The sequence below is a fragment of the Heterocephalus glaber genome, unplaced genomic scaffold, assembly GCF_053883595.1.
Source record: "Heterocephalus glaber isolate CG9 unplaced genomic scaffold, H.glaber_assembly_v1.0 deba00001531, whole genome shotgun sequence".
Lineage (NCBI taxonomy): Eukaryota > Metazoa > Chordata > Mammalia > Rodentia > Bathyergidae > Heterocephalus > Heterocephalus glaber.
The window spans coordinates 17,408,472-17,434,755 of record NW_028258329.1 but is presented as its reverse complement, the minus strand read 5'-3'; the positions used below and the strand labels follow the sequence as shown (position 1 = coordinate 17,434,755).

The window sequence follows — 26,284 nt, the reverse complement described above, 5'->3', positions numbered from 1 at the left end:
TTAAGGGCTTGTGGCTACTGGGACCACCAGATAATTTAGGATAATTTTCCCTTGTTGGAGCTCATACCCTTTGTGGGCTCTGCATAGTACCTTTTCGAAAATTAATATATGCACAGATTCTGGAGATTAGGATGTGTGTATCTTTGGGAGGAGTATTAATTGACTTGGAACGTGGCCATAGACATCACATAGACAAGTGGGCCTGGCTATGTTCTAATAAAACTGCAAAAATAAACTGCCGACCTTGAGCTTGCTGACCCCTGGGGTGGGCTACTCTTTCCTTGAGTATGTTAGGGAAGGTGATGTTTTAGTTAGGTGCTCCATAGAGAAGGCTCTGTGATCCATTAAGTTCGAGAAATGCAATAAGTCAGCTCTTTCTCTTAGTTAAGGCTCTGAGAAGTTCTGCAGGGGATAAGTCTGGTTAATTTTTCTTAGCACAACATTTTTCAAGCCCTATGATTTTTTTTTTCACCTGTGAGCAATCTGCAGGCTCCGATTCCCAGGAATACACTCTGGGAAAGCCTCCCATGGCCCAGCACAGGGCCTTTCAGAGAAGGCTGCCTCCAGTCTCCTCATCTAAGGTCACGACACCAGTCACATCGCTTGAGATTTGATTAGAGAAAGCATTTTGGCTTCATTAAAGTTCATTAAATGAGCCATCCAGTGTAATTTAGCTGAATAAAAGTGGTTCAAATGACTTTAACCCCCACCCCCTTTTACAGCAATTTAATTGAGGGAAAAGCAAATATATCAATGATGTAGAAAAATATTTCTTGGCTTTCAAGAGGGGGAATTTGGGAGGCAGCAGCCGGTTCCTTGTCTCAGCACTAGATTTTAGGGGGTTGGCAGCAGGTTCTAGTGATAAGATGGCATGGTCTTCCCCTGTGCTTCACTCCTTTGCAACAAACTGCAAGGTTTGTGCTATAGCAGGGACCTTTCCTCCTGCTTTTTTAGAAATTTCATGAGCACCACAGTATAGCAAGGCAGGAGAGAGGGCTGGCTGGCTCCAAGATTCCTATGGTCTGAATGATTGTGTCCCCCAAAATTCACATCTTGAAATCCTCACACTCAAGATGGTGATATGAGGAGATGGGACTTTTGGGAAGGGATTAGGTCATGAGGGTGGGGCCATCACAAAAGAAGCCCTTACAAAAGAAGCCCAAGAGACACCCTTCATCCTTGTACCATGGGAGGTTAGGCAAGAAGATGCCTGTCTTCAAGGAAGCAGCCTTCATCAGACACTGAATCTGCAGCCCCTGAATTTTGGACTTTTCAAGAACCCACAGAAGTGTGAGAAATAAATTTCTCTTGTTTGTAAGTCAGTTAGTCTATGATATTTTGGTGTAGCAGCCAGCATGGGTTAAGACTATAAGAAAAAAGGTCTTTCGATAAAAAATGTAAACAAGAGAGTGTCTCCATCTTGGACTCTAGTCCACTCTTGGCATCCCCTCCTGAACACACTAAGTTAGGAGAAATGCTGGGAACACAGCTACAAACCAAAGATAGCTTATGGACAGCCAAGGACTTTCTGTTCCCTGAACCCCCTCCTGCTCTTCCTTCCCCTCTGCAACCCTTCAGATCCTACCCCCACTCTTTCCCACCATTTAAATTAGCCAGTCGGAGAAGATTGTGAACCTTCAACCCGGCCAATGGAAAAAAGGTCAGCTGCTTTTACTGCCTTAGGGATAAAGGAGGCGACCCTCCTTTGTTCTGCATGCCTGCTATCTCATTGCTGGAGTGTGTATGTGTGCCCTCCTGCAGGAGTAAAAACTTGCATTGTCAAGATCTTTTGCCCAGGGTCTTTGTGTGTTCTTTCCAGCACTGACAATTGGAGTCCGGGGGCTTGTTTCCAACAAGACAAAGACCAACAAGGCAACTCTTATGGAGGGGAAAAAAGAAGCATGCAGACAGATTGCCGAAGCGTTAGATTGTAAGGAAGGGAGATGTGCACCTTATAAAATGCTGCCTTTGTGGAGAAAAGAAGTGAGATTTGCACTGCGATGGTTCCAGCCAGCTTGGGAGCCTAGGGGAAAGGGAGCAGGGTTTCCAGTTAGCAGTGCTGGAAGCACAGGGCGCACAGCTGATAGTCACAGGAGAAGGAGGAACAGTGGCCTTCAGCAGCTGCAGAGATAACCCTCCAGGAGAAGCCAGTGCAGTGACATTCATCTTTGGGTGAAGCCAAGAACACTCCTAGTTCTCTGCTTTCTCTTTCGATAGTTCTTTGCAGGAGGAGGCTGGAGCATACCCAGGGGCTGTACAGTGGACAGGTTCAGGTTGGATCATAGCAGCTGGAACTTGAGTGGAAACCTTGTTCTCTAGAGTGACCATGCATAGACAGAGTGAGGGGATGACTGACAGGAAGCCATGGCCTGGAGTCTTTTGGGGGTCACAGTGGGACAGTCTACTTGGCTGCCAGGGCTTGGGGCAAAGGAAGGCCTGAGAATGGGTGTGTTTGTTTGCTCGGGCTGCCGTAACTGCCACAGACTGAGTGGCTTCAATAATAGGTATTCATTTCTTCCCAGTTCTGGAAATTAGAAGTCCAAGGTTAAGGTGTCAGCAGGTTTGGTTCTTTTGAGGCTTCTCTCCTTGCCCTGTGCATGGCTGTTTCTTCCTGTGTTTCCCTCTGTGCCCAAAGCTCCTCTTCTGAAAAGGACACTGGTCAGATTAGATTATGGCCCACCCTCATGACCTCATTTAATGTTAATCACCTCTTTAAAGGCCGTATCTCCAAGTACAGTAACATTCTGAGGTACCCGAGGTTAGGATTTCAACCTATCAATCTTGGAGGAGGACACAATGTAGCCCATGAAAACACAAGACAAAACCCAAGCATAAGGGCCAAGGAGAGGCAAAGGTGGTGTGAGCATCCAGGAGCGGGGGTGGAGATAGCTAAAAGAGTCAGTAGTGCTGATGTGAACAGGTAGGGTGCTGGCTGAACAGTACATGGATGGGTTGGTCAGTCTGGCCTACTAGACAGCTGTGCTGGGCACCTGCCCCAAACAACTCCTTATGTACTCAGATCGTCAGATATTCCTGCCCACAGGGCCTGCCTCTGCCAATAGAGGAGGCGCTTCCACATTTGGATCCACTCTTAACCTGGGAACTCCACAAAGCCTTGCCTCTTCAGGATCACTGTGTGGATGGGGCTTAATGTCTCTCCTCAACTCTCACCTCCCAGAAGGTGTAATATGTTTAGGGCAAGAGAAGAGCTCATTTGTTTGGTTTCTCTTGGTAACAGAGCACATTTCACTGACCCTGCTTTAGGGCAATACGGCTCCTGGGATAAAGAGTGACATCTTCCCAATCATAGTGCTCTGTGTTCCTGCTGTAGTCAGTGCCTCCCTTAGGAATGTCATGGGGCTGCTCTCCCTACAGAGCTTTCTCCCAGTCTGAAGTAGGTTGCCTGAGGATCCCTTTTCACAGCAGGATTAATGCAGGATGTGCTGTCTCAACCTCATCACTCCTCAAGGCCTGGAGTTTGGCCATATGTGAGTCTGGCTCCTTGTTCCCAGAGCACCCTGTAGCCACATCATCATTGTTTATTACCTCTGGACCCCTGAGTCTGGCTGTGAGAGAGCCATTTTGTGCAGGACAAAATTAATGGCTTTGTTTGGGAGTCTCAGAAGAGAGATGGAAGGGGCAATGTCATGGAGCTTGATTTTGGGAGAGAGGTTGATGTATCGTCTCATAAAATCTTGCTCATCAAATTAATTCAGTGGTCAGGTGGCCTGGACACTGGCCAATGACCCAAGCAAAAATCAGAGATGGGTGATAATGGTCAGGAGGCTTCCATGGGGTGCAGAGGCAGGATGGCTCTTAATTAAATGCTTGTCTGATGAGCAGGGTAACCAGTTCATCAATAACCAATGACAGCTGAAGGCAGGTGAGGCACCAGCTGGAAGGGAAATTGGGGCAGTGAATTCCAAATGGGTTTATTAAAGCCCTGTGACTCAGCTTCCCCATTTATCCTGCATCATGAAAATATGTAAATGTGTCAAAGGGCAGGATGGCCAGAGGTGTACCCTGGTGGTTTTGTGGGGGTGCATATTTGCCTTACTCCTTGTCTTTTCCGTACATGTTTGTTCCTGGGGCTGGGTGTTTCTGTTGTGTATCTCTGGCAAGGCACTGTGTACAGCTGCACAGGTTGCACACACTGTATTCCCCTCTGAATTTGTGCAGTAATGTCCCTGAGTGTGTGTGTGTATGTGTGTGTGTGTGTGTGTACAGAGGACAGAGTGCAGTAGTGACCACTTCATTTGGACTCCAAGAGCTGAAGGAACTGAGGGACCTTTCTCCTTCAGCTAGAGCTTGGTGGGAGGAAGGAGGATGAAATGAGTGGGAGATGAAGCCACCCTGGGGAAAGCCTCTCCCTTTTACCAGGTATACTACCTCCATCTCCTTTAACTTGTAATAAGGAGGAGATGATGCTATTTCTTATTCTTTATTTGCCCAGAATGCTTGTTATTTTCTTTCTTTCAGAATCCAATTTTCTCTTGACATTTCTGCCTAATGTAGCAAAGCATGACCTTTGGGAGAGGACATTGCTGGCAGCCTGCTCTCTGCCTGGGGCTCCCTGCTGCTCCTCCCTCCTTTGTGTCACTGGGACAGCTTCTGTCAACCCCCTCCCATTGCTTTTGTGTCTTACCAGGGGCTGTGCCCCAGGATCCTTTGCACCTGGGGTTTTGGGCTGTGGAGTACCTGTAGGATGCTACTGTTCAGCTTTAGACCAGGGGTTTTGTTCAAGGGAGTTAAAGGCAGAGGTAAGCTGTCTTTCCAAAGTTCTGACAGGATTCCTTTGTAGATCTGGGGCTTGTCCAATAATGCAGCTATACATAAACAGCAAATCAGAAATAACAGAGAAAATAATTGCCACCTGGATGATTCAAATCTCAGATTGATTAACACATCTTAAAGGCTGATAGCAACAGAGGCTCAGAGAGTGATATTGAAATCTGTTGTCCTTGACCCCAAGTTCTGGGCTGCCAGTCTAGTAGCTAGGGAGGGGCAGTGACTGAGAGGCATGTGCTGAGCCCTCTGTACAACCCCTCAAAGTAGAAGAGGGACTGCTGCAGGTAGCTTGTCCAGTGATGTCCTTCATGGGTCATCAGTATAGTGCTTCTATAACCCTTTCCCTCTGATCAGTGGTGATAGTAGAAGTTTGCAGGAATGACAAGTTTGCAGGAAGTTTACAGGAATGTGGTCACCAGGGGTTCTGGGAAGCAGAGCATGATGGCTGGTTTAAGTTTATAGCTTTAGTGAGCACATATGTCACACCAGGGTGTTTGGCCCTGCAGAGAAGCGGGTTAGTTCTTGGAGCCATCACAGGCTAGCCAGAGCCTATCCAGTTCAAGCTAATGTAGGGGCCAACCATCTTGCCATGGACAGACTAGGCAAGTTAAGTGTGTGAAGGGGATATTCTGCCCCATAGATTGCTCTTGTATTTGATTATCTGTTCTTGCTATGAGCTGAGTATACTCTCTCCCTAGGTGAACTTCAGTCCCATCTACTCAACAAGATGTTTGGTTTCCTTCATGGCCTCAGTGTGGTCTTTTGGGAGTCTTCCTTTTCTCATTAGGTGGCTTTACCACTCACCTGGTCCCTTGATTTCCTCACCCTTCTCTCTCAGATCTCATTCAGTTCTGGCAGCTTCATTTCTAACACTTATATTCGATTCACCCACCCTTCCCTTTGGAACACTGTTGCAGCCACCTAATTGGCCTGCCACCTTCTGGTGCTATTCTTCCATTTAAAAATATGGTAATTAGATCATGCCACTTCCCCATTGAAAACCACCCAGTGCCTTCCCATCACTCTTTAAAATAAAATCCAGTCTTCTTTCAGCAGCACAAATCCCTGAGTGCAGCACAAATCCCTCTCCCACTTATCCCAAAGCTCTGCCCTGTGCTCCTTCCTGGCTGGTCCCCTTCTTGGCTTGGATTCCACCTGGGGCTTTGCATTCACTTCCTCCACTGCCCAAACTTCCCCCTGACACTTGTTCAGCTTGTTCTCCAGTTTCTCTCTGGTCTCACATTACCTTCTCAGAAGGCAATTTTCTCAGCACCTGTTTGAAGTTACCTTCTTCTCCTCCCACATCAGTTACTTATGTAGCACACAACTGGTACTCTTCTTCCTGCTTATTCACTTGTAACTTGAATATAAGGCTCTAGAGGGACCTTATCTTCCCCCTCCCTGGTCTGCCCCATCACTTCTCAGTGTAGCCTTCAATTCCACTTTCAATTCATATCTTCTCTAGAAGCCATCTAAATATAGGTGCATGTGTAAGCATATGTGTGAGCATAAACAAAAGTTTGTGTTTGCATTTATTACCTACCTGTTTAATAGATATGAGCACACACACGCTGATGTGTGTTGTCAGACTTTTACCTAAATGGTGTCAGCCTACCACCCATGCCCATTCCCATTAGCAGATGAGAACATTGTTCCTGAGGTGCCACTTCTGCCAGTGACTAACTGCTGCCTTTAAGAGCTGTCATCCCATCAAAAGTTGTTTGTTGAGGCTGGGAAAGTAATAACCGTGGGTGTGTTTCTTCTTGTATTCGGGAGACTGATGGCTGCTCCTTTCCCCTGTATATCCTAATGAAAACAATTAAATAGCCATTAGGAGAAGAACAGACATGTGAATAAAAGGCTGATGTCTTGATCTCATGGATGGGCATGTTTGCTAGGGAGGGGTGGCTAGAAGGAGTTGTAGCTGACCTGTAGTTTTCCCCAATGCAGTGTTAAGGGTGTTTGGATGTTAAGGTACCCTCAGATATCTCTGTCCTCCTAGAGAAGGATAGCTTCAGAAGGCTCCTTGAACTTCTGTCCTGAGGAGAGATCATGGGGGAATAACCAAGAGGATTTTATTGCTTCCTTGATTTTTAAGACTGTGCCCTAAAAAGACTTGACTCCTCTCCAAACCTGATCTGTAGCCTCAACTATCAACAGATTCATTGTTAGCAGAGTAAATGAAAAAAAAAAAGAAGAAGAAAGATAAAGCCAGGCTTCAGTGAAATGACCAGGTTCACTATGGAGAACAATATTGATGGTTGATCTGTCCTTTAACTCCCCTTTCTTTGTCAATCTCGCAGAAACCTATCAAGTAACCGACTCACAACGCTCTCCTGGCAGCTCTTCCAGACGCTGAGTCTTCGGGAATTGTAAGTTTGGATTTGACAACTGTGCAGGTGGTAAAGTGGTGGTAATGGTTGGGTGGGGAAAAATGGCCATCTTTGGAGCTGCCTGAAGGTTGGATGTACACTGAGAAGCTTGGGTTGAATGACCTCAAGCATACCATGTTCAGTGAGGGGATACTTTGTTTGATTTCTGATGCTCTTTCTGTGCACACTGTATGTCAGAAGACAGAATCTCATCTCTTGTCAGGGCTTAGTTTTGTGATTTGCAGGTAATTAGAAATAACAGTATTAATATTTATAGTAAAGACTATGGATCAATTTATAATAAGTGATATCCATGTTATGTAACTATAGATTATGAGCTATGTTCTCATTAGATTTATCACCATGAGAGTAATGGGAGAATCTCTGGGTTTTATGGGTGAGAACTATGAGTCCCAGAAAGGCATTCAAAACTCAGCCACGATTGTATTGTTAGGGACTAGTGGAGCCAGGACTTGAAACCAGGCCTATGGTTTCAGATTGTCTTTTTCACCACTCGTGACCTCCAGTCAGCTATTTTGGCTTGAGTTTAGGCTTCCTGGTAGCTGGTGGGAGGCGAGGTACACTGATTTAATCTGCATGGGAACTGCTTAGCCTTGCTGTATTCCAAGGCTAATGAATGCACCCCTACCCTGGCCAGCCATTTTATGCAAACAAATATTGTCTGGATGAATAGAATTCATGACCACTGCTGGAAAAAATAACTCATGTTGATGTATGAGTCATTCGGCCATCTCTGTGCATGAAGGACAGCATATTATGTTGAGGAAATAAATCAAGGAATAAGTTGAAAAGAAATTGAGGCATAGATGAAGTGAAGAAGTCAGACTTTCAGAGATGCTACACATGTGTTCCTTTTTACTTGGTGGCTCAGAATCAGATTCACCGAATGCAGATTACTGTATTGTCATCTTTTTACCAAGAAATAACAACCTTGGACCTCTGCCTAGGCTTTTGGCCTTTCACCTAGAAAGACCTTAGTCATGATCTTTTGTGTTTGGACCAGCTGGTAGGAAGAGGAGTATTTACATCCAGTGTCCCAATAGCTTATCACCCCGTGACAACTTTGTATACTGTCCTTATCCACATGGACCTAAGTGCCCATAGAATGTATCAAAAGGCCACTCCAGGGATAGGATGGACAAAGGATGTCTCTTCCAAAGTGTTGGGATTTTAGGACAATACTGCTGTGGGTTGATTTCCATTCTTAAGATTGTGGCCCTCCCACGAGGGTACTACTCTGGTATGGGTACCACAGGCATTGCCATCAGAGTTCTTAGTCACTTATGGCTGAGATCCAGGTAGACACCTATAAAAACTCCTACCCAAGCTGGGAAAAAGGTAAATGTGTGTGTGTGTGTGTGTGTGTGTGTATTTGTTTATATATTGTAAAAAAGATGTATATATATTTGTTTATAAAACACCAAAAATAGACTATAGTACAGGAATCTAAATGTCAGACTGTTACAATTTTTGTGTTGTATTCATCCACATCTTTGTAAGTGGAAAAGATGTTAGAGGTAAATTAATATGACCGCTATAATTATTACACTGATTTCTGAGCTCTTCCTCTGTGCCAAGCAGTGTTACAGGTAATCTATTAAATTATGTGTGTTATTTAATTTAATCCTTATGACAATTCTGTAAGGTAGGAATTATTACTATCAATTCACCCTCAAGGACACTGAAATGTTTAGCAAGGTTAAGTATCTTCTTTAAGGACACCCTTTAAATGGTAGTACATAGATTGAAAACCTTGACCACTACATTCAACTGTCTCACAACTATTTTTAATCTTTCCTCAATGCAAGGGTCTATTCTACAATAACATTCCAAAATTGCGTAGCTGGTTCTTTCCTAAGTTATTCTTGAACCAATCGGTGGCCCCAGGGACTTCTCTTTCTTGGCAGGCTAGTATCTCCTTCTCCTGGGATGCTGCCACTTCATCTAGGGAGGCCAGGGACAGTGTCCCTTCAGGGAATATCTGGGGTCTGCCGTTAGCTGAATTATTGAGAAAATCTTCAGTGTTTCTTCTAAGAAATCATTGGATGTGAAATCAGTGATGTGCTGCCCTGGTGACCTGTTTCGTAGAGATTTAGAAACAGTTGTTCTGTGGATGTATATTTAAAGAAAATGTCAGATTTCTCCCAGAGGATCATGGGATTCTGCATTCATCTTTGCCTGGGATCAATACACCGATGAGCTAGATGTAACTTATAGAAGAATGAAGACATTCCTTCCAGTGTGAGTCAGCACATGAGTGCCATCATGTCCATAGAGTATTTTATTTCTGTCATATTGTTAAATAAGAAAAGATTATATTGGAGAATAAGGAAGCCCCCCTCTAAGGAGCAGTTGCCCTATAGAAGTTTTTTTTTTAATGTTGAAAGCGTTGAATGTTGAGAGTGGAAAATTTATCTTCTGGCTGGAGAGGCCATGCATTGGCTTTTAGCTATGGCTATGATGAAAATCCAAACAATCTCAGTTCCTGGCAAATGGAAAAGGGGGTAGTATTTTCTTGTCTGACTCTTAATTAGTCCACATGGTGCCCTCTTCCATGAGCCATCTAGATTGCCAGGGTCTGCCTGTTGGCTGGAGTGTATGGGAATGGAATGGGTATTTTCAGAAAGAAAGAATTTGGACCTGGGAGAAGAGAGAGTTCAGCATGCAGTAGCAGCCAGGAAAATCATAAGCCAGAAGTATGAGGTTTCTAGTGACTATCTCCAGGAACAGAAGGGTAAATAGGGTATTTGTTACTTTCTTAGCACATTTCCTTCCATCATCGAGGATCTCTGCTATACCTTCAAACAGCTCTTCTCCACTAGATACTGTATTCTTGATATCAGAATTGATGCTGTTGAGACTCCCCATTAGAAGGTCTCAGTGTCTATTGCATTTCCAGTAGGATACGAAAAGGAAGAGGTACATATTGAGTACCTAATGTGTACAAGGACCTCTCTCATTCTTGGAATAGTTCCATAGGGAGGCATCATTATAACCAGTTTTACAAATGAAGGATTTGAGGCATGTCTAAGTTAAACACCTAGACCATATTCACATGGCTGGTAAATGGCAAGTCTGAGGATTAGCATTATGATATTTGGCATTATCATCATACAGGTCTACTGTTTCCAATGAACATGCTCTTTCCCTTACCCAACCCACCAATGCACCCTATAATAGTCTGCCTCTCCTTCTAGAAGACAAGATGACAGCTCTCCTGAATGGAATCATAGGTTTAAAAAAATAAGGTAGCCATCTCAGAGCCTTGCCATATGCCAACACCCATCCTTTACTTTCTGTCATTTACTTTTGTGAGAGAGGGGATGTCTCAGCAAGTACCTGGTTCACAGCCTCCTGTCAGTCCAGGTGGTATTCCTCTCACTGAACAAACTAGGAGCACCTTTCAAGACTTGCTCTGGAGTAGCCAGTACTGTTTCCACAGCACATATTTGAAGGAATCTGGCTTGGCATTGAAAAGTAATCTCAAAAGTTTCTGGTCATGGCAAGATTTTCTTTTTTTCCTCGACAAGAAGACTGGAACTGTCTGTCTAAAAATCAGAGCAAGAATTGGAGAGGTAAAGAACAAATCAGGAAGAAAGGAACCTTGGATTCTGAATCCCATGACACCATTTTGCAATGCAAGAGGCACCAGAGGACTTTAGCCCACAGCATAGAAACCCTCTGGAAATACCCTAAGGACCATTAATGCATCTCAACCAGGGTTCCCTTAATACTCTGCACGCACAGAACAGACATGATTAAAATAGATTGGAATATTTCATTTTCTTAAAGCAAAATGATAATTACTTCTGATATAATTTTCAAATTTAATCAACTTGGTAAAATATTAACTCAGTCTCAGATGGGTTTGGGCTGACCCTGGCACTTTCCTTCTCTGTCTTGGCTGTGACCCCTTTGAAAGCTCTCAGAGAAGTCACTAAACAATCATGTTAATAGCAGTATTACTATAATAATAATAATTTCTGGCTTCTTTAAGGCCCCCTTTTAACTCACAAATCATTCAATGTGGATTATTGCTAATTCTCTCAATCACTTGATGAAGAAGGAATGTCAAATGCAGTCATCCCCATTTTATGGAACCCTGGAGAATTAAGTTGCTTGCAGTTTCCTAGGGCTCCCTTAACAAATTATCACAAATTTGGTGGCTAAACACAACAGAAAATGATCTTCCCCTGTTCTGGAGGCCAGAAGTCTGAGATCAGGATGTCAGCATGGCCGCCTTAAAGGTCCTAGGAAAGCATCTTTCCTTGCCTCTCCCAGCTTCTGGTGGCTGGCAGTGTTCTTTGGTTTGGGAGAGATTTGCTCTTGTCTCTGCCTCAATCTCACATCTCATTCTCCTTGTCTTTTATCCCCCTCTCCACTCTCTTATGAGAACCCAAGTCCTTGAGCTTAGGGGTCTCTCAGAATGCAGAATGATCTCATCCTTTTATCCTTACCTTGATTCCTTCCAAGGAAGGTCACATTCATAGGAACCGGGGTAAGGATTCAGACATATGTCCTTTTGGAGGGCACAGTTTCACCCATTATATTTGCTTACGGTGACACAGTCAGCTCAACTCAGATCTTTAGTTTATGTACTTTTCCTCCACCTGACTATTATCTCAAGGGGGCCTGGTCTGCATCCTTTACTCTGTGATAGCAGTACTGCCCTTGCTGATTTAGGTCCTCTTCCCACTTTCCACCACTGGGCCCCAGGATTGCCACTGGCAGTGCTGTTGCTGTGGAGGGAAGAAGAAAACCATGCAAGTGGTGACTGCAGGGGAATCAACGTTTTCTAAACACCCAGCCATGGCTTGGCTGTTCTGCAAAGAGCTTGCGTGCCCAGGCCCCACTGGCTTGGGCTGAGTTAATCTGTGGGAAGCTCCAGGGTCCTGCGATTAGGCCCTGGGCCAGCTTGGGGCAAGGGCTGGGTGTTGGTTAGCTTTGCCCTGAAGCAGTTGCTGCTCTATTATTCATGGGGCTTCCTGTATTATTAAAGGAGCACAGAGAGCCAGGCTTTAGGTCTTGCAAGTCAGCCCCTGAAGCTCTTGGCTGAAGACTCCTCTGCCTGAGCCCTAAACAGGCACCAGAATGGACAACATCATTTAGACCTAGGAGTTGTCTGTCTCTGCTTCTTGTCCATGTCACTGTGCAGATGGACAGTCTTGTCTATCTCTCTTGTCTGGATTGTGAATTGGCTCAGTACAATGCCCAGGGTGCCACTGTTTTAAGGCTCAAAATGCCACTAGGTTTGTGATTTGTCTTGTAAGGAGACAGTGCACAAGAGTGGGGAAGTTCTCCAGATTCTTTGGGAGTTTCCAGGAGACTCTGGGTTGCACCAAAGCACCAGATCTCAAAGTGTATTCCTTTGCTGGGTCGTGGCCCAAGGGAAAGGATGGAAGGAAATGGGCTGTGATTGAACCCGTGCCTGGCAGCATCTTTGGCACATCACAAACATCTCACCTAATTTTCCTCCCAGCCTCAGGACACTTTGATGATGGCTGCCTTTGGGGGAGTCCACTAACTTGCTGGGACAAACTGCAGTGCTTGGCTCCAAGGCTCCATCATGAGGCAGGATTGTGTCATGTATTGTGTGGCAGCTCTGCCAAGCCCCTCACTTGTCTAATATTTCTAACCCAGGTGGATAATCTGTATTTTTTTTTGATAATCTGTAATTTTACACTTACTTAATAATGAATAGCCACATCTTATCAAGTGAGCAGCTGGGAAAAACCAGGCTGACCTGGTTCAGTTTGCACATATTCAAGCATCGGGCCCCTTGGTGTCATCCAAGAAGGCTGCCAGGCCTGTCCTTGCAGCCGCTACAGCAGGATCCAAACCCTCCAACCTTTTTCCACAGGCCTCCTTTTTCCACACATTGAATGGTGAACTTGACTTTCTGTTGTCCTAAGAAAGCCCTCAGAGGTCTCCTTCCTTCCTGTGTTTTCTCCTTGTGAGGGTCAGTGAAGCAATGTATGGAAGACATTTGGCACAGGTTGGCACTATGGCAAGGTGATGCAGATATTATTACCCTGTCATTTCCTATGACTTCTTCTTTTCCCTTTCTTTCTGTCCCAGTTCTTAGCCACACAGGCATCTTGCTTAACCTGGAGTCAAATACCTCCGTGGCTTTGTGGCCATCTTTCCCTTTCCTCCTGTGGGACCTTGATCCCTCCCTCCCAACCCTGCTCCATTGTCTTAATTATTTTTGCTCTCATTGCTGGGACAAAATACCTGACACTTGAAGTTAAAAGAGAAAAGGTTCATTTAGTTCACAGTTTGTAGAGGCTTTGGTCTGTAATTGGCTGGCTCCAAGGCAGGGTGCCATGGCAGACAGACATTGCAGAGGAGAAACAGTTCATGGAAGGCAGAAGGTAGCAAAGCAAGCAAGCCAGCAAGGGACAAGACAAGCCTTTTTCTGTCCCTTATATTGTATCCAAGCTACTAAGATTAGGGCAGGGTAAAACCAATCAGTGGACTGATTTGGTAACCACTCACCCTTAATCCTAGCACCCTTCATCCTAGCACTGCACCATGAATCAATCACACACTCTATATTCAACCACTTCTGAAAAAACCCCACCTATGACTGCATGAGGCTTTGGGGGGACACCTAGACACAATCATAACAATCATCCACATTCCTAGAATGTTTCACTTCCTCCTTTGTTTCTTTCTTTCTGCTTTCTTTCAAAGACAGTTCTCGCTGCCATTGCTTTCCTCATCTTTCATGTTTTATTTTCTACTTTTCCCCTTTCTCTTCCTTTTCCATCGTCCACTGTTTCTTCTGCCTCCAACAAAATGCAGTCATATCTTGTGTTTCTTTGTGATGTTTCTTAGATCTTCCCCCTCCTTCTCCCCAGTTCCTACTAGCCTACTCTATGACCTTATTTAGTGGGTAGCAGTTCTCAAATGGTGGTCCAGGGTCACTTGAGGGTTCCCAATACCCTCTCAGGGAGAACATAAGCAGAATCTGTTTTTGTGACAACACTCAGATATCATTTTCCTTTTCTACACTTATGAGGGTACAGTGGAGTTTTCTAGAGACACATGGCATGTGATGACATCATGGTCCTGGTGACTCATGAAATTTATGCTAATGTAGTGTAGTGTTTTAAATTTTTCTCATTTTTAATTTCTAATATGGTAAATAGTGAAAAATATAAATCACATAAAGAAGAGCTTTGTGAGGTCCTCAAGAAATTTGTAAAGATGAATGAGTCCTGACCCTAAAAGTTTGAGAACGGTGGCCTAGACCCTACCAGCCTCTATAATTACTCTCTGTGTTAGAAAAGATGTCCCTATTTGCTTTGGCTGAGCTCTTTGAGAAATGCCCAAACTACACAGCTGTACATGGTGGCCCTATGTGTTTATGAGGCATCCTAATTGGCCTCCTTGTCTCTAGCTCTCCATCTCACTGGTTTATCCTGTACACCATTGTTGATTTGCTTTTCTTACGGAGCTACTAAATTCACAGTGTTCCCCAGCTTATTCTAAGGACCTCACTGGTTTCCCACTGCCTCCTAGACCAATTGCAGACTTCCTGATGTGGCAGTGAAAGTTCTTTACCATCTGGATCCCACTCACCCTTCCAGCTTTTTCCCCTTGATATAGACTCTCTATGTAGGCTGAACCTTGCTTCCCTGTTCCACACTTCAGTTTTTGCCACTTTCCTCCAGCTCTTCCCTCCAGTCTCTGCCTCCATGAGCCCCCAAAGTCCGGGGTCCTGTCTCAGTTCTCTTTGCATCTCCATTGCAACCTGCAACACGTTGCCCAGGTCAAATGGGTGGACAGCATATGGGCGTTGGAGTCCAAGAGACCAGAGTTTAAAACTGCACTGATAAACGCCAGCCAGGGGGCCTTGAATGTGATTCCCTCATCTGCATGGGACTGTATGTCTCTTGGGACTGGCATGGGAAGCAGATGCTCAGTAAAGGCTAGTTCTCTTCCTTCACCTTTTCTGAAAGCACCACATGCAGAGAGAAGTCTTGGGAACTTTTGGACCAAGAAGATGATATTATTATGTAGGGGCATTTGTACTTTCTACCTAAGATGTCCTTGTGCCTAAAACTCGCTGATTCCTGTCCCCAGGGCCCTCACATTTTCTTGAAATCAGATTAGTGCTGATGCAGGCTTAACTATTTTGGAATTTGCCAGTTGTCAAAAATATCCAGGGTCTTAGTGCAATGATCCAAGTGCCCTCCCTCTTGGTACCAACCAATCGATCCCCTTAACAGTCCGGAGAGAGAATCATGTTTCCCTTAATGATCCAGGCATTCAGATTTACCAGGTACTCTTTACTTTAAGAGATTTTGGATTGATTAATGCTGTTCACCCTTTTCCTAATAACCCCATCAAGGAGGAACATGACTTCCTTTAAGTTATAAGGAAAATGCGTGGAGGAGAAGGGCTTTGAACTTGATTCTTCCCCCTTCAGACATTCCTCTTCACAAGGCTGAATGCTCCTGGAGGACAGGGGCTGTCTTATTCATCTCTAGATTAACAGCACTCAACCCATTGCCAGAGAGGGAACAGGTGCTTACTGAGGATCCATTGAATTCCCAAAGGAATAAGGGTGGTCCCAAATGGGCTGTGAATAAGTCTTGGAAATAGCTAACCACCTGCTCCCCTGGGGAGAAGCTCCTTCTCTTACTCTTGCTTGTTCTCCCTCTTGCATTCAACAAAAATTTATGAGCCAGTCTCAGTTTTAGTACTGGGACTATAGCAATGAAGCAAATAGGGTATGTCTATGACCTCAGTGCAGCTTAACTTTTATTTGGGGAGTCAGATGAACAAACTAAATGCTGAGTGATGACAAATTCTAGAAAGAAGAAATATAGCAGGGTGAGGGGCTGGGTCTTACCAGGACAAGGGAACGTAGTGGCTTTTGTATAGAGGGTGATCAGAGGAGACCCTATGATTCCTTAGTGAAAGAAGGGGAGTAGGTCTTGCAGATATGTTGGGTAAGAGCTTGAAAATCCAAAGGGACTGGGAGTATAAAGGTCCTGAGGCAGGCATGAGCCTGTCATGTTAGTGAACTTGGAGATAGAAGGTCAGATAGCTGAAGAGGGTCAGCAGAGTGAAGGAGAGAAGGTCAGAGGGAAGATAGAGGATGGTACAGGTTATGCAGTACTTTAGCGTTGACTTTTGATGAAATGGGAAGCCACCTGAGGGTTTGGGGAGGAGGAGCTTTCCAATCTGGTCCATATGCCAGGTGCATTAAGTGAGATGGATTTTGGTTTTAAAATGAGTTTATTCTTTTTAAAAGTAAACAAATTCACTGTTGTATAATTTTCCTTCCTCCATGACCTTTCTTAACCCCTCTCACCTTCATCCCTGTGGAGCAGGTGGGGGTTTGTTGACCTCACAGCCCTGGGAGGGAGCTGGGCCATCTTCCGTTCAGGGGTTCCTTCCCCTCTCTTTTTGCCCACAGGAGACTGGAGCAGAACTTCTTCAACTGCAGCTGTGACATCCGCTGGATGCAGCTGTGGCAGGAGCAGGGGGAGGCCAGGCTGAACAGCCAGAGCCTCTATTGCATCAATGCAGATGGCTCCCAGCTCCCCCTCTTCCGCATGAACATCAGTCAATGTGGTGAGTGTTCGGCCTGCCCCTACCCCTCTGGCTCCAGGGAGACGCTGCCCACAGAAGTGGAGCTGCTTCCCCCCAACTGCCCTAGCCTTGACCTCCTCAGTCGGGTGCACATCTGACTCACCTTAGGCTTCTTGGTCATGCCTATTCCTGAGCCTGCCACAGCAAGGCCAGTTCAGGAACATAGCCGGAAGTACTGCATACCCTTCTTTTTTTTTTTTTTTTTTTTGTGGTACCGGGGATCAAACTTGGGACCTTGTTCTTGCGAGACAGGCGGCAGAACCACTGAGCTAAATCCCCAGCCCATACCTTTCTTAGCAGATCAGATTCCCTTTCTCTCTGTGAGTCGCCTGTTACCCACACCCGGATTGTCTCAGAAAGTGATTTCTGGACTCCTGCATCGGGAGCTTCTAAGGAGCTTTTAGAAAAGCAAATTTCTGGCCCCAGCCACAGATCTTTGGATTCAGATGTCTAGGATGGGTCCTGGAAATCTGAATTTCTAGCAAGCAACTTGTGGAAGCCTGAAACATATTGATTTTGTGAGAACCAAAGTGGGATGGAACCACTGGGCTTCGTTGGTAGATGTTTGTTTGCTGCATTCCTGAGCAGCTGCCCCACTCACACTCTGCCCTGAAGGAGCTTCCAAGTTTGGGGTTCCATCCTCAGGCCTCATGTCTTCTGAGGGGGGTGTGGGAAGCATCTGGGGTTTATAGGTCTTCGAAGAAGAGCTCAAGCAAGTTGTGTTGGCATTGTTAGACGGCAAGCCAGGTGTGGTGGGCCACACCTATAATCCAAGCTACTGAGGAGGCTGAAGCAGGATTGCAAGTTTGAACGCAGCCTGGGCAACTTACTAATACCCTGTCTTAAAATAAAATTAAAAAGTCTGAGATGTAACTCAGTGTGAAGGCTCTGGGTTCAGTCCCCAGTATTGAAGTGAATGAATGAATAATAAATGAAGTGCCACCATCAGCCAACGACAGATCTTCTTTTGGGGAGCTTTTGTCTGTCATTTTACCCTTCTTGTCCTCTTACCCCTTCTCCCAGACCTTCCTGAGATCAGTGTGAGCCACGTCAACCTGACTGTACGAGAGGGCGACAATGCTGTTATCACTTGCAATGGGTCTGGATCACCCCTGCCTGATGTGGATTGGATAGTCACTGGGCTGCAGTCTATCAACACCCACCAGGTGGGCATCCTAGGGCCAGGGTCCCCTCAGGAGGCTGAGGAGTGATCACTTGAGTCGTAAACATGAGGGAGCATTTGTGATCCTGTTCCAATAGGAAGAAGCACAGAGAGTTGGATTTCACACAGCTCTAATATTTTCAAGCCATTTCGACCTTATGTATGCTACTCAGTCTCTCTTTGCCTTCATTTCCCCATCTGTAAAATGGGTATAATGTTACCATTCCCATCATGGTGTTGATGTGAAAATTACCTGAACTGTGGACTATGAAGAGACCGCCATTTGGTCTGTGTGCTTTCTCTAGAGAGATTTCCTCCTTCTGGTCTGCTTCCCTCTTGATTCCTAAAGGTGTTTGGGGGTCATGCAGGGGAGCTTCTCTCACAGAAACAGTTTCATTGTTGTCTTTTTGTTGGGGTTTTCAGACAAATCTGAACTGGACCAACGTCCACGCCATCAACTTGACACTGGTGAACGTGACAAGTGAGGACAATGGCTTCACCCTGACGTGTATTGCAGAGAACGTGGTGGGCATGAGCAATGCCAGCGTTGCCCTCACTGTCTACTGTAAGTGTGTGCCACCACGGGGGTTGCTGGGTGCCAGGCTGGTGCAGGGGACTGAGAGGACTGGGGCTGGGGCACTGATCCCGTTCTACCAGCAGGGGCACAGAGGATCCCATAGGGCTGGACTGAGAAGTCAGTTCTTGGAGAGCAACCCCAAGAAAGGGGGTCCTTTCCCCTCCAAGGCTGTAAGCTTCTCTTGCAATTGCATCTTCTAAGATGGTCTCCCCAGAGGGAACTGTTGAGTAAAGGCAGATCCAGGAAGTTTGGGTGAAGACAGGCGTCTCTGTTCCTCTGGCAGGGTGCTGGGTGGGACCTCTGCTTCCCTGGGGCTTTTCTGAGCTGGGCAGGGAAGACTTGGGCTTCCTACCACAGCGTCCCAGACTCCAGCTGGCCTGTCCCCACAGACCCTCCGCGTGTGGTTAGCCTGGAGGAGCCCGAGCTGCGCCTGGAGCACTGCATCGAGTTCGTGGTGCGGGGCAACCCGCCACCCACGCTGCACTGGCTGCATAATGGGCAGCCACTGCGGGAGTCCAAGATCATCCACGTGGAGTACTATCAGGAGGGTGAGCTGGCCGAGGGCTGCCTGCTCTTCAACAAGCCCACACACTACAACAATGGCAACTACACCCTCATTGCCAAGAACCCTCTGGGCACAGCCAACCAGACCATCAGGGGCCACTTCCTGAAGGAGCCGTTCCCAGGTGAGGGCATCTGGGAACTGGGGTGGGGTGTGGTGGCTGGAGAGAAGTGGGGCTCACACTCAGTGTGATCACAGTAGCTACATCCACATGGAGACATGCAGCCACCATCTTCATTTTGTGTAAACTAGGATAAAGTTTCCATTTTCCAATAGATGTCACTGCAAATCCCATGACCCCTAGAAATACAGTCATGCATTTGAGTGCATACTGTGTTCCAGCAGAGAGAGCAGGGCCATCAGAGACCAAAAACATAGTGGAGTTTTGGCCTAGCTTTTACTTAGTGGAAGACCTCCAGCCTGATAGTTTTTCTAAACCTTTATTTCCTCATCTATGAAATGGGCTTCATTATACAGCTGCCCTAAGAGTCTTATGGCTTTTAAATGAGTTAAGCCATATAAAGCTTGAGTCACAGGGTTGGTACATGGTGATAGTTCCATGACCTTCCATTGTAAGAGACTTCAGAGTCCATCCAGTTCAACCCCACATTTAACAAATGAGTGACCTGGACCTCATTCCTCTGATCGGTCACAGACAAGGGTGGTGGCTCTTTCCTCTCTTGTTCTGTGGTGGGCTAATGGGGTGGTGCCTGATGCTGCCAACCTCTGGTGACAGAGAGAATCACCTAAGTAATAGAGCTTAGGAATTTGGATAGGTGACTCCATCTTTCTCTGAGTCTCCACTAGGACATTCTAAGTACCTTCCTGAAGCTGAAGGAGAAGTAAACACCACTTGAGCTTAGTAGTGAAAATGGTCATTTATAGCATCTCTTGATGGGTTCTTCAGCTTATAAGGTGGTGATTTGTGCTGGGAACAGTCTGGGTGACTTTTGACCTCCAATCCCCAGAAACAGGGCTTCTAATGGGATGAAGAGAAGTATGACGTGTATCACACACATGCATATGCACACACTCATTGGGGAGGCAGCGAAAGCGAGCACTTTGCAGCATCTGTCTGGACAAAGGTGACTACACAGCTTGCAAATAACCATGCACCTTAGAGGCTGCACGTGAATCCAGATTTTTGCTCCTGAGGTCCAGGGAATGATGGAGTTTTGTCTCAGGAGAGTGTTGAGAACGTGCTGATGTTTGAGACCCTGTCAATCTCCTATGCTCTGAGGTTTCCAACACCATGCCCAGTATGCCCATTAAGAGACCTCAGGACACTTCCACACTGGGCTGGGCTCTCTGTTGGCCAGGAGAAGAGTCCTGGCCTGTAGTGAGGAAGCAGTGGCTTCCAGGTGTGTGGAGAATTTGCTGTAATAGGCCACAAAATTGGGCAAGGTCTTATTGACATAAAAGGCTAGCATGGCCCCTTGCGCCTCTCTGCCCACCTATCGACTAGAGTATTAATTCTGTTCTTATTTTTTTATTTTACATTTTTTGTGGTGCTGGGGATTGGACCTAGGTCCTTGCACATGCGAGGCAAGCACTGTACCATACCCGTAGCTCCTGAATTCTGTTTGTAAGGAGGAGAGTCTAAACACCCTGATGGATGAAGAGTGAAATCCCATGCAACAGTACTTCTGTTTCTAAAGGGAAACTACTGGGGCTTGGAGAGAGCAGGGAGCCCCAGAATGCCCAAAAGGAAGGGCGGTGATCCACTCTGGGCTCCTTCCCCCAGAGAGTGTCCTGAGAGCTCAGGGTACTAGAAGCAGTTGGATGGGATGATGGACTCAGATTTTTTGTCTCTCCCTCCCTTTCTGGGAGAAAGCAGTTCTCTGCATCTTCCGAGCCATGTGAATGTATCCTTGGTCCCCATGAGGTGCAACAGCTCCTTTCACAGTTCTGGATGCCTCTACATCATGGTTAACTATCAAGCTGCTTGGGCCAGTGGTTCTCAAGAAGTGGTTCTTATACCACGAGTATCAGTGTCGCCTGGGAATGAGTTAGAACTCCTATTCTGAAACTCTCCTTGATTCTGAGGAGTCAGAGACACTGGGGCCGGTCTTGTAGCTCTGCTTCATCAGGCCTCCAGGTGACTCTGATATTCCCTCCTTTTGCAACCTGTTTCCATGGCATTTGGCAGGAATCTGGCCTTGGAAGGAAGGAGGGAGGATAGTCACAGAGAGGCATGAAGAGAGAGAGTAGTTCACTTTTTCTCAGACCTGTCCATGCCCTGCCAGGGTCACGTTGGGCGAAACTGTGTTGGCTTTATGTACTTTGGTGTTAAAGGAATCAGTGGATGATGGAAAGGCAGTGACAGGAAAGAGATGGGCCTATCATGTCAAGTGCCAAGATGTCTAAGTGTTCAGAAGAGCAGTTCATCTGGGAGAGCAGGTAGGGATACAGCATAACCTTCTAAGCTAAAGCTCTCATTGGCTACAAAGCCAGGTTTAGGGAAAGGATTCTGAAGTCAGGAAGACATAGGTGCAAATCCCACATGTGGTCCTCCCTGACAGATAGGTGGTCTGGGCTCCTAGCATGAGGCTTGGTGCATGGTCAAGGCTCAGGGAAGGACAGTCACTACACTATATCTTCATTTCTTCACCTGAGAAATGAGGGTGATCCCAACAGCTCCTGCCCAAGTTGCTATGGAAATGAAATGAAGTAAGATATAGCAGGTGCTTAGCAGTGTGTGTGGATAGAGGGAAGGCTTAATGGCTGTTGGTTGTGAGGAATTTGTGGATGCTGAGTTGAGATGAATCTGGGAGTTTTAGAACCAGTAGTCATTTTCAGGTCAAGGTAGTAAGCTCTAACATAGTTTCTAGGCTAGTGGTTATAGAGCCCCTTTGCCAGGGTTCAAATTCTTATTCCATCACTTGTCAGCTGTGTGACCTCATGCAAATTATTTAATCTCCCTACTTCTATCTTGAAGACTGTGGCGAAGATGAATCCTCCTGACAGGCCTTTCTGGAGGAGCTGTGGTCTGAGATTGTAGCAGACATGAACCTTCTGTTCAGGGCACAGCCTGGTTTATACTTAGGTGGTGCTTGACATGCTGGTCCACTGCTAGTTCAGCCTGCTGTGGGGTCCATGGGGAGGAGCACTCCCAGTACTGTCCTCTTCCTATGTGGACACCCAAGTACCTGCCCCAAGATAGAGAGCAGCCAAGATCACTTCACTTCCAAAGCTCATGTGCTTCTTGGATGTAAATGTTTCCAAGCTCCAGCAAAGGGTTTTAACATTTACGGGCTGATTTGGGGATTACAGGGTTCACAGTCTGAGACTGGGCCAAAACATTTGGCTGATGTAAGACTGTTCTCTAATAAATGGGAGCCTTCGGGCACATATGCAAATTAGTGGATTCTGCGAATGGGAACTGGCTCCGGGCTGGGTTCTGGCTCTGAGGCCAAGCCTAGAGCATCCTCAGCTCCTCCTTCCCCCTACATCAGACATTGGGTACCTGCAGGTGAGGAGAGGGGATGACATGACAGGTGTGCTCAGGAATTTGGAGAAAACCCTCTTGCTTTTCCCACAGCAACACAGAACAGGCAACAAACAAGAGCCCAAGCGATATTTACTATGCATTTACTGTGAACAGGATCTTTTCTGAAAGGCTCCTTTCCAGAAAGCATCCTTGTCCCCACAGGTAGTTAGAGAAGAAAATCTGCTGGTTCACACTTAGCAGAGCTACAATCATAGTGGCTGTGAGTTCTTAACAAACACCTGGAAAGGGGAAGACTCCAGTGGGTGTGGTAGGCTTGTGGCAGGAGGAGGTGGTATAGTGTAATGTCTCCAAAGGGACCAGTGGTAGCAGCTGCATCAACAGAGAACCCATGAGAAATGTGAATTATCAGGGCTGGGGTACAGTTCTGTGGTAGAATGCTTGTGTGAGGTTGTGGGTTTGATCTCCAGCACCACACAAAATAATAAATAACATAACATAACTAAAAAGAAAAAAGAAATACAGATTCTTGTGACCCACCCAGACTCAAAAACTCTGAGGTGAGGCCCACTAGTCTTTTCTTTTTCTCAGGTGTATTTGAGACAAGTGCTCTACTGAGCTACATCCCCAGCCTCTCTTTAATTTTGAAGGACGTTTAACCTTTCATTTTGAAATAGTTTGGGTGTTACAAAAGCAAAGTTATAAAGTAGTACAAAGAACTTCCTTCCACCCTTTCCCAGCTTCCCCAGATGTCAGCATCCTACCAAGACACAGCACAGTGATCCAAAGGAGGATGTGAACATTGGCACACCACTATTATCTCACAACAGTCTTGGCTCGCGTCATCACCTGTCCCATTGACATCCTTTTGTTGTCTCGGATCTGAATCAGGATTACACATTGTATTTAGCTGCCACATCACTTAGTCTCTTTAAATCTGGGATAATTCATCAGTCTTTGTCTTTCATGATCTTGACACTTTTGAAGAATTCGCACTAGTTATTTTGTAGACTCCCTCGGTATAGATTTGTCTGATTTATTTTTCACAATTAAATTCTGCTTATGGATTTTGGCAACGTCACAGTAGGGATGCTCTACCCATTGGGTCTGTCCTATGGGGGAGTGCTTGATGTCCATATGTCTACCACTGGTGACGGTGACTTTGTCACTTGGTCAAGACTGTGTCTGCCAGGTTTCTCCTTTACAAAATGACTTTTTCCCTGTGCAATTAATCAGAATAATAATTTGAAGTTATGTAAATAGCTTGTTTCTCATGATTCTTTCATGCACTAATTTTAACATTCATTGAGGATTTCTGCCTGAAACAATTACGACTGTTGTACTTGCCAAATGGTAATTTTTCTATTTCTACCATTCCTTCTACATTTATTAGTTTGAAATTTACGTAAGGAAGAACTTTTCTTTCTTCCTCCACTTGTGTATTCATTTATATATCTGTATCAGCATGGAGTCATGGATTTTATTTAATAATTCATGTGATTCATTTCTAGGATTGCCATGTAAAATACTATAGACCTGGTGGCTTAAACAACAGAAATCTGGGACCAAGTGTTGGCAGGGTTGATTTCATCGGAGAAGATGTTGTCTTCTCCTTGTGTCCTCCATGGTCTTCCTGTGTGTTTGTCTGTGCCCTAATCTTATCAGGACACTAGTCATATTGGATCAGGGCCACTCTAATAACCCAATTTTAACTTAAGTACCTAATTGAAGGCCCTGTCTCCAAATAACAGTTACAATCTGAGGTACTGGAGGTTAAAACTTCAATCTATGGATTTTTGGAGCCATGATTCAGTTTATAACAATCTTAATCATATTATGTTGTTGCTCAAATTATCCCACTTTAGGGACCAGCCCTAAAGAGGCAGTGCAGGGGAAGGGATGATGTGTCATTGGGAGCCCTTTACGTTGGCTCCTATTTCTTCTCTTTAGGTCTCCAACAATCTTTAATCATTACTTTCTGGTGCCATAAGGTATTCTGGGAACATCTTGTATTTTCCTTGTGCCAGCCCTGAAATTATCAATGTCTTCAAGAAATCTCTTTCCTATTATTGGAGAATGGTAGTGATTACCGTCAAGATGATTCCATTGAATGCTTACATTTGAGCATCTTTTGTAGAGTTTTAAAGCCTGGTCTTGAATTTGAATATAGCTCTAATATCTTCTTAGGTGAAGGGCATTCAATTAGTTACTTAATTCTGTAATCTTGTTTCCTCAGTTGTTTTAAATGGGGATGATGCTACCAAGCTCTTAGCATGGCTATAAGGATGGAATGATGTTACACAGCTGGGTTTAGGTCATAATCAATGTCTAGTTAAGAATTAGCTTTTATAATTTGCCGAGTCATTTCTAGAGGCCAGAGTTCATATAACACATTTCCACCTGGAGAATGGGCAGATTCTAGAGGGATTCCCAAGGACTTCTCAGTGACCTACTAGAATCAACTGTAAATACTGATTTGTGGATTCCCATCTTTGAGATCATAGCTTGCCGCAACCTACACCACCATCCTTAGCACTCTGGGTCCTGAAGGAGAGAGAGTTGTGAACCAGACTGTAGATCAGGATTTAATTCCCCATCTCATCATGAAACTAGTTTGGTTTCCAGTTCCCAGGTGGGCCACCTCCTTTGAAACCAGAAGCTTTGTCTCTCCTTCCTTCTCCATTTGGAGGACCACCCCCTAAAGAGCTAGTGGAGCATGGGGGAACGGATGATATGACAAGAACTTGAGTGTGTCACTTGCTTCGAGGACAGGGGATCATGCTAAGTGGGAGAGGCTATACCCATTAGGATAATGTAGTGTGTCTGTTTTGCCATTTACTGCATTTGTTAATTACATTTTTGTCCTTATTTTTGCAGAGAGCACAGATATCGTTGTCTTTGGTAAGTCTGCTTTACCTTTCGGTTTGAAACTGATTTATTCTGATACTTTAGGTCACTATTGAATTCAATCAGCCCCTTTCCTATACCATATTATTCCCAGCTCCATGGCAGCTGGGGGTGTCTGAGTAAACTGTGGAAAGGCGCTAGAGAGTATACACGTGGTTCTAGTTGGACAGTTCCAAGACTGTTTTTATTTGGCAATCATGCTGTACCTTAGTTTCCCCTAGGGAGTTTTCTATGGTGTGACCATGGTTTGGGTCTCTCCACCTGATGAAAAGGGGCAGAGACAGGAAAAAGGCTTCATGTGCCTCTGTAGACCCTTATTGAATCATCTCAGTTGCTCTTGCAGAGAAAATCTGGAGCCTATATATCTGCTCGTCTTTCTTACCTGCTTTAGGAAACCAAGAGTTTGGCTATAACCCATGTTGTGTAAAGTTGTGATTTGCAAGATCTTCTGATAGGCTTATGTATCCTGAAATGGAATCTTGAGGCTCAAACTATAAGTGACTTGGGGCTACATCTAGACAGTCCCAAAAGGATTTGGGATTTTGCTAGTGGGTTGTGGGAAACCTGTATTTATTCCCTTCTCTTCTCCGTGGGAAAATGGTAATAACAGCAGCAATTGATATCATTCTGCTTAATGTCTGGGTCAAGATAGCAAACCAGTCCTGTTTAGGGACACCCCCAGATGTTTAGGATTGATGCAAATATCTTCAGTGGCTCTTTTAGTTGTTCTTGGTCTTAGGGAACTTGTAATCTCACAGATGTCCTTTCAGAGAATTCTGAATTTAGGGCCATTTCTCCCCAAGGTGATCTGGATGGAGGATAAGCCGAGACTTGGCTT

General features: G+C 45.3%; 1 protein-coding gene across 10 annotated transcripts in view; it reads left to right on the top strand.

Moving 5' to 3' along the window:
* Ntrk3 (neurotrophic receptor tyrosine kinase 3) overlaps positions 1-26,284 on the top strand; it is a 381,061-nt gene that overhangs the window by 94,436 nt on the left and 260,341 nt on the right. For all 10 annotated transcript variants that reach the window (XR_015441744.1, XR_015441746.1, XR_015441745.1 and 7 more), the window contains 6 exons: positions 7,092-7,160; positions 16,615-16,772; positions 17,814-17,956; positions 18,376-18,517; positions 18,919-19,215; positions 25,417-25,440. Coding sequence is in view for 7 of the 10 variants with exons in the window: in XM_087188362.1 (XP_087044488.1) it covers positions 7,092-7,160; positions 16,615-16,772; positions 17,814-17,956; positions 18,376-18,517; positions 18,919-19,215; positions 25,417-25,440 (833 nt within the window). In the remaining 3 variants the exon portion in view is untranslated. The remainder of the gene's footprint in view (positions 1-7,091; positions 7,161-16,614; positions 16,773-17,813; positions 17,957-18,375; positions 18,518-18,918; positions 19,216-25,416; positions 25,441-26,284) is intronic.